Source organism: Pecten maximus, chromosome 2 (genome assembly GCF_902652985.1).
Source record: "Pecten maximus chromosome 2, xPecMax1.1, whole genome shotgun sequence".
Taxonomy (NCBI): domain Eukaryota; kingdom Metazoa; phylum Mollusca; class Bivalvia; order Pectinida; family Pectinidae; genus Pecten; species Pecten maximus.
Window position 1 is genome coordinate 49,169,161 of NC_047016.1, and position 8,981 is coordinate 49,178,141.

An 8,981-nucleotide genomic window follows, 5' to 3' on the forward strand; every position below is an offset into this window, starting at 1 on the left:
ACCGATCCCAGTAACAGACATTTACACAGCCCCTTTTGTTATTTATTTTCTCTATCGTGGCTTTGTCAACCAAATGTAAATATTTCCATTTAAAACCCTTTTAGACCAACAATAAATTATTGCTGGCCCTAATGACATATGCTGATCGGCCGTTAAGTGATTGGGTCTCCTAGACACTAGTTTTTTCTAGTCAGCAGTAGTTGTTTAGTTGGTTGCCTCACGTTGAAATTCATGAGGTATCATAATACAATTGCCTTGTTGAATGGAAACATGTCTATCAAGTAGTCATCGCATTTTCTTAAGCTTATTCAACAGAAAGCAAATTCCATCAATGATATTTAAGCAACAACCCCAAGGCATACCACATATTTTAACTAACGATGGATTTCCCTATAATATAACGACATATTTCTCTAACATTTCCACCATTCTCACGTCTACACATTTGAATAAACAGAGTTGTGGCAAAATGTGCACTTTCCGGATGTTTCACCTTCCAGTTTCTTAGGAAATTGTCTTGTTGGAGCATCTTAATTAATCTTAATTAATGTTTCTTAGAAAAGCGATTCAAATATGGCTCAAGTTCAATGTTCATGTTAAATTAACCCCGAGTAGCGTTTTCAATGTCAGAGATCCATCATTGTTCAGTGTTTTGACAGCATTTTTGATACAGTATTTGCTAACGGTGCGCATGCCCTGGTTAAAGAAAATTGAACGTCATCCCCTTTTCTCCACAGGCCTTATTCTCTCCGCCCTCCTCAATCCCAAACCGTTTCCCACTGCGCAAGGTGGTTGGGAGAGAACTCTAATTGGTGAGGAGTTTAGGGCAATAATCTATTCACTGAACTATGTAAGCCCTAACTAAGACATTGGGTCATGCTTGACCGATTTTCACACCTTTGTAAGTGACCCAGGTTATATCAAAATGAAAATAGAATATTGCAAAAGTTATACCAGTTCTTCAAAGGACGTAATGTTTGCAACCAAAATAAAGAATCAATTCAAATGAAAATGAAAATATCATCCAATAGGTCTATATTACCAACATCAAAAGTTATGTCGCCATCTTGTTTAAATAAACGTCATTGAAAATACAACATGTATAATACTGTTTTCCAACAGTCTGATGGTGATCAGTTTGATTTTTAAATACTTTACTGGATATATTTCAATGTCGAAAAACTTTAACTTCAAGGAAGTTCGGTATCAAGCATTTTGTTTGTTTTTGCAATGATGAAAACGGCAGAAACTCAATACAAATAATCTTAAGGGGGTTTACTCTTACTTCTTCATTTGCAAAATCCATCTTAATAAAACACAGGTGAAAGTTCGCAGCGGCGACCGTAACTCTGTTCAATACTCAAAACATAATATTTGCATCATTTTCCGTTTTCTCCTTTCTGAGAATTCAATGTTTTATTTTACGAGCCAAATCTAAAGTGACGCCATTTTGGTAGTGACGATAAAGATAAAAATGACGTCAAAATGACGTTACAAAATGTTCGCGGTGCAGAAAAATTATGATATTCTGAAAATGAGACAGTCGAAAACGATGCCATTATTGGGAGCTGAAAGGGGAGACAATTTTCTTGATGTCTGCAAAATTTTGTACAAATCAATTGAAAAATAAAATGTTATTTTAGAGCTTTTCGCCCTTGAAGCATTGCGCTAGATTATGATTGCGCTAATAATGTCAACACGGTAATCCTTCATTTGCACTAGATTGTTATAATTTAGAAATGCGCGAAAATTGCAGTGCACCTAAATTATTACGTTTCCAGTAAATAAGGTAAAAGGAGGGAAAATGTTGCCAGGATACAAAATCGATGAATTTGTAAATGTTTCCTGTCACGAGATTAGTTATGATATAAAAATGAACTAACGCTTTAGAGGGGAAACAACTTATTTCATGATTAAGCATAGTAATGTTTTATATCTTTGATTCTTATACACAATGATCTTTAAATACAAAATATAAAGTATGGATGAAAAGTTATACAGTATATTGAATATTTAATATATATTTCACCTTCATTATAACCGTTTCATTAGACAAAAGTCCCATATTGTGATTGCTGTCCTCTTATATTACATGTTGTAGAAAAATCAGTCATCAAGAAAATCGAGAAAGTGCCAGGGAGGGGCTTGCGTTTTTTAATGATCATACTTCTGATCTCAAGGAAATACTGGCCAAAGCAAATTTATTTTTCTTCACGCTCAAATTATGCTTGAAAAAATAAAAACAATGCTTCTGATTATGTTTGTAGTGTAATAAATAAAAAACAAATATTGTGCATATATTTTCACGATAGGGAGTGCAGCACAACTGCCCAGGATAGACACAACCAGGTACGGTATACATACGAGGTCTTTCAGATACGACACATCCCGCATATGGAACAATCTTCAGAATACGGAAGATAGAAAGTTACACACAATTATGGCGGCTACTCCGTCTGTGGGATGACCTTGACAGTTAGTGTACGATTTATGTTTATACTTGAGTTTCTGTTGTCACGTGGTGTGGTTTATCAGTGGTTAGATGTGTGTTTACTGATTTTAGATATTTTAGATAAATGTGTATATTTATGTTGTCTTTAGTTTCTGGTTTTTCTGATTTTTGCTTATCTAATTTGATATCAATTGCAATGGATTCCTAGAATATATATACATAGCATTGTATATTCGTTCATAAAAAATCGGCAGTGTTTAAGGTGCCTTTGCTGGCTGCAAACATACAGAAAGACCTAATTACGATATGCCTTATTAAAACATTAATTTTAAATACGCTAACAGTCATGTGATACTACGATTGTATTGTCACCATTGCTTATCATAGCAGTAGATGGTACGTAGATATAGATGAGGTGACGGACCAGATTGTCTGGTTTAAATTTCCGAAAAAGTTTATTTGTATTTAAAGTGTATATGTTTATATCAAATAAAACTGGAGAAAGGTGTAGTTCCTGTAGAACTACGATAAAAACTGCACATATATAAGCTTGGTTTAATCCTCCTTAAGATTTAAAATAACGAATTATCCTTTAACTTTTCAAGGGTAGACAAAGAAAAGCTACAAGAAGAATTAACGAAGAAAGAATACGAAACTGATATACGCCGGACCTTACCAAAGCACGCGTTAGAAAGACTCGATACGTATATGAAGTTAACTGATTTAAAGGACTATTTGTCATTGGTGAATATTTCAACATCAGTGATAATCATTAGGAATGGCAAATCTGAGGTAAACATTGGAGATGACGTCATTGTCGACATTGATTTGTACAACGGTAGAGGCGAGCGATCAACTCGCGGAGGTGACATGCTCAGGGTGTGGCTTCGAGAACCTTCCCGTCATGCATCTGTTTCTGGATATGTATTCGACCATGGTAACGGATCATATACAGGAATTGTTAAAGCTATGTGGACCGGCAATCCAGAGTTGATGTTTTCTATTGCAAATACAAAGGAACATATTGGAGTTTTCATGAATATTGTGCATAAATATGGCTTGATCAAGTTTCTTCGAGCAAGATTCATGAAAGGAAAGTTGACAGAGGTCACATTATGTAGCATCATGCCAAATATTCCAAAGATAACAGATTACTGCAACTTTACAACCCAGAACTTCAATTTTTCCTTTTTCTGTGGTAAACCAAAACATATGGATTGTAAAGATTGGGTTTTGTATGCAGCATCTTCTAGCTACTCCTGCAACGCGAAGAACATATCACTAATGTAAGTAAATTTTACCTTCATCTAGAATCAATGAATTGATATACTAAATTATATATCAGGAAATATTCAGCATGTATATTTCGCAAAGTGAGAAATCAGTAAATTGCTAGTACAATTCGTCATAGAATAATAGCTTTATTTAATTTCACAGCAGTTACAAATCCAAATAACTTACAGTGAGTTTATATCAATTTTCTCAATATATGTTCACGATGAGGCAATTGAACCCAAGTGGCCTAGCTTGAGAAAATACCACTGCCATTCCTATTCTTAACAGGTTCTGTATAAAAAAACCTCTTTAATGCTGGATTGCGTAACTGCTGAACACATCGATCGGCCAAACTTCTTAGTACCAGAATGGGCATATTGTTTGCTTCAGAAAGAGAATTAAAGTTATTTCCTTCTATCATATTTTGCGTGAGCATTCCCCATCTTGTGATAAGAACATGCTTTTCCATGAAAGGCGTTATAAATTCATTGATGTTAACTATTCGACAAGGGCCTATGTGAAATATTCCGAAGATAAAATCTCTAGAATGAATGCATTTCTTATCAACAAAATCGTTGTTGAATCTGGAAATCAGATCTTTCAACAAACTAAAGGTTTACAAGCTAAACCATTTTGTGTCCCTCTGTTGGCCAACTTTGATTTTATTTTCATACGAGGCTGTTTTTAATGAAGACCTTATCAGCAAAAGTTCCACAATGTCACTTATAGGTATATTAAAAAGTTTACATTTCAAAATCCTCATTGACCATAGTAGACTATAGTCTTTAAAGCTTGAAATCAAAGATACTAGAGTCTACCTCATTACATCGATTACTTACCCGCCTAACAAACTCTATGATACGTATGAGGATTTCAGTTCCCCAATTGTTCATTTTTCAGTTCTAGAGAACTTTCCTGCTTTTATTACCTACAAATGTGCATGACAGCCAAGTGCTTGTTCCTATCATAACGATTTATGTGCCGGAATACCACTAACGTCAGTAAATTTTATGAATACCTCGGAGAAGTTTTATGGTCAACACAATATTTTATTTTCTTACCCAGTGTCAGGTCAGACAGGTACGATTCTTTTTGAAATGCCTAGTGTTTTGTGAATGTTACCTAACCTAGATTTGACCTAGATCTGTATGGCGTGTGTCGTCGATGAAACAGAAGACGTTTGCCATCCAAAACACCTGGTCTCATTCTCCTTGTACACTTTCAAGGATCTCTATGAAAAAATCTACTTTTTTTTGTTCATATCATGCCATCGTATATTCGATTTTGAGTCAGAATAAGGATTTTGATATTGCTATGTTTGTAATGTAATTGTTGTTGGTCTCGTCGTAAGAAAGCAATTTTGCGTTGAATGGCAAAAACAGTTGAAGTATGCCCCACTATTATTTGAATGTGGTTACAAAGATAATTATTTAAATCGTTTGATGAAGATTCAATTTTAAATAGCTGTAAAAAAAAAAAGCCTTACGTCATAGCATTAAGTACGATGTTATGCCAACGACATAAAGTTTTTTTTCTGATTCACTCCAAACAATCAACATAAGACTATGTTTTGGATTCGATATTGATAATGTAATATTAAGTTTTATTGAAATACTATGTTTCATTTCAATGTTTGCATGTTTCAGGCGGAATAAGTATATCAGAAAGAAAGTAGGGAAGGTGAAGGTATTAGCTGGTAAGTAAATAATTTGTTTGCACACTATATTGTGCAAATAATAGATAAGTGGCCATATTTATCTGGCGCTTCTCCAATAGATGATTCATTTTAAGATTCACATCATTTTTCACAATAGTTTTACTTTGCATTTTGAGAACATGATTACATATTCATGAGAAAATACCTCATACTCCATGTTAGACAAAAACTTCAAGTCATATTTCACAATAGTGTTACTTCTTATTTTATGTAAATGATAATATATTCAAAACGAAGTTCATCATACCCAATACAAGACAAAAACTTCCAGTCGCATGGGTTGTTTAAGGTTGGGGACACCATATTAAGTTTTGGTTTAGAAAGCAGACTTTTATTTTTTCGAATTTTTCTTCTAAGTAATTTTCTTAATATGTACCTAGAGAGGGTATATGGCGAAGCACGTGATCTATCAATTTAGTCGTAAATATGCTAAAGATATTGACAAGAAACATCGTTAAAATGATCTTCGATTGTCTATATATAGTAATAAGACTTAAGTTTAAACTTTGAATTATTTTTTTTCATAAATTTATTTATTTCAGTCTATGCACTAAGAAGGTTTGTTAAAATGAAAAATACATTCGATAGGGATGTTTCTTTGACTTTTTTTTTTCGTTTATGATATCGATTGTTTTTGGTACTACTTTTAAAAAATCTGTAGAAACAAATATCAATTCATAGTAAACATTATTAAGATATGACATGAGCAGGAATCTAACTCTGAAAAGTGAATCTTAATATTGAATAGATCTAGAAAATAAAGCTCCCAAATACTTGAGTGATTTTCTTGTCTAAAATATTTACTTTTTCAATATAGGTTCTGGTAATACAGGAGAGTCTGATATTCCCTGCCATGACGTCAGCAGTAACCTAACTTGGCACACATCTAACCCGACTGGCTACTTCTACAAGGGTAAATGGCGACCGTTAATCTGCAAACCTTCAATCTCATGGAAGTATGAATCATACGCCAAGTGTTTAAAGAATCGGCCGGTACTCATGACAGGTGACTCCACCACAAGGAATTGGTATGTTCCTTTGACCAAGCTGTTAAATCTAACTATATCCGATGGACGTCATGAAATTAAGGACAAAGCATGGCAGAAATTTGCTGAAGCAGGAAACAATAAAAAATCGCTATCATTATATTGGACACCACACGAAATTCCCTTCTACGGTTCTGAAAGAATCGAACAAAACAAAAACAACTTCCGGTCTGTAGCTTCAAGAATAGACAATTTGCCTAAGCAAAGAAGTATCATTCTCATATTACATTGGTATGCTCATTTGACGAGAACAACTCCACAGCAGTATAGAGAGCATGTGACGAGTGCCAAACATGCTGTAGTGCGTCTTTTGAAACGTTCTCCTCATTCTAAAATTCTGGTAAAGGGTCCCCACTCTTACACACATAAATTCTTTGTCGAACCATTCGACTATATCAGTAGAATTTACAGACAAATTCTGTACGAGGAATTCAAAGATTTGCAGGATAAAGTATATTTTATCGATCAATGGGATGCAACTATAGCGAATGAAAATTTTGACATACATCCGAAACCTGCATTAGATCCAATAATGGTTAATTTCGCGTTTTCATTTATTTGTAAATAATGATTCAGTGAAGAATTAAATAGGTCTACTCAGGTCTATTCTGGCATAACCAACGGTGCGTGTTTTAATATTTTAATATCATTCAATTGTTTATGGAAGCAAAAAGAGCTGCTTTTAATTATTTACTAGCTTGTTTATTCTGCCTCGGTGTTTGTGGTCCCCATACTACTGTCCCGTATTCTAGTGTGGCGAACACATCTCTGTGCCAATCATTCTCGCTGCGTTGACGATATGTCGTCGCTTTTAATACGGGCTATTTAGAAGCAAATATATTTCCAGGCAAACTGGATCCGTAGACTTCCAATAAAAAACGGTAAGAGTAGTAGGGTGGGGAGGGGGTGTTGGTGTTGGTGTTGGTGGGGGGGGGGGTGGGGGGGGGGGGGGGGTGGTGGGGGGGTGGGTGCTATTTATATGTGAGATCTAACAGTTTCATCACCTACAACATGAACAAAGATACCGTTTAAAACCGTGTCCTTTAGCGAGTTTCTCCACGAAATGCACAACACACGTGTTGCTTCATTCAAATAATAAACATATATCTATCACAACAAAGATCATTTCTAGGATTAATTAATATAAAGGAGAGCATAAGGCCTTAAAATGAAATATTATTTTACCAGATTTAAGGCAAAAAGTATTATCATGAACACTCATGAAAGTAGTTTTAAAATTAATAGTAAAGAGAGCAGGAAACCCTGCCTACCAAACTCACTGGCTTCTACACATTTGGCTTAAAATAAATTTTTTTTTATTAAGACTATATCTCTACTCCTTTTAATCAAGAAGACTTCCAATAAATAATCAGAAAATGTTTACGTTATCAACAAAACTAAGTAAATACTTGGGTATATCTGTACTGGGATGATTCATTGGAAACATTTATATATATATTGATAATTACTTGTGCCTTGAGGGCATGTGCAAACGCTGTAAACAGATTACGTTACATGCAATTTGCCTTCCATTCTGATTGAAACGGGTTTGGTTTCAAACAGAAGTGAATCATCACTCGGGGATTTTAATTTGTAATCAAATATCATAAATGATAATACCATTGTTAAATATTTGACATACAAGGTACTTTTTTTTATTGCGACTAATATTATAAAAGATGAAATGAAAATAGCCATGCGATTAAGATTAACTAACCAAGATAAATGACGTCATTAACAATATATTTACAATTACACATGAATTACAGTTGTATGTATGGACAGTGTATTTACAGAGTAACGAAATGATATCACAAATTATTGTGTGCTCAACGGTTTCATATAATACCATGCGAAATCAGACTTAGCAAAACGTATATATATTTCAGACCCATGATAAATGTTAGCTCACGCCGAATAGGCCTTTTTTATTCAACGAGCAAAAACATAGAAAATGAATGAGACTAAACGGTTTTTAAAATAACCCCCCCCCCAAAAAAACAAACAAACAAACACCATTATTATCATCTTTTTCGGTGTTATTTGCCACTACCTCTTGTTATGTAAACATTTAAGTTATTTTAACCGTATACTTTTCCAAAGCACGGTATCTCAGAAAGTCCAGAAGGTTTGCAAAGTGCGTTAAATGTATTTCAGATTTATTGTGAAACTTGGAAGATTAAAATTAATATAAATAAAACAAAAGTTATGGTATTTTGTAAGAAAAAAAGCAAACAACATCATGTATTTTTATTGCAAAATGAAACTTTAGAAAATGTAGATAATTTCACTTACTTAGGAATTACGTTTAATTACAATGGCAATTTTGTCAACGCGAGACGTAGACTGATCGATCAGGCACAAAAGTCAATATTTTCTATATATAAAAAAATCAGGAATCTTTCTCTTCCGATAGATATACAACTAAAACTTTTTGATTCCTTAGTAGAGCCGATCCTATTGTATGGGTCAGAGGTATGGGGATTCGAAA

At 34.0% G+C, this 8,981-nt stretch overlaps 1 protein-coding gene across 1 annotated transcript in view; it reads left to right on the forward strand.

Moving 5' to 3' along the window:
• LOC117322348 (NXPE family member 3-like) overlaps nt 1–7,385 on the forward strand; it is a 29,024-nt gene extending 21,639 nt beyond the window's left edge. The window contains exons 4-6 of the mRNA XM_033877210.1: nt 3,058–3,738; nt 5,374–5,423; nt 6,262–7,385. Coding sequence (XP_033733101.1) covers nt 3,058–3,738; nt 5,374–5,423; nt 6,262–7,058 — 1,528 coding nt within the window. The 3' untranslated portion in view covers nt 7,059–7,385. The remainder of the gene's footprint in view (nt 1–3,057; nt 3,739–5,373; nt 5,424–6,261) is intronic.
• Nucleotides 7,386–8,981: the final 1,596 nt, after the last annotated feature.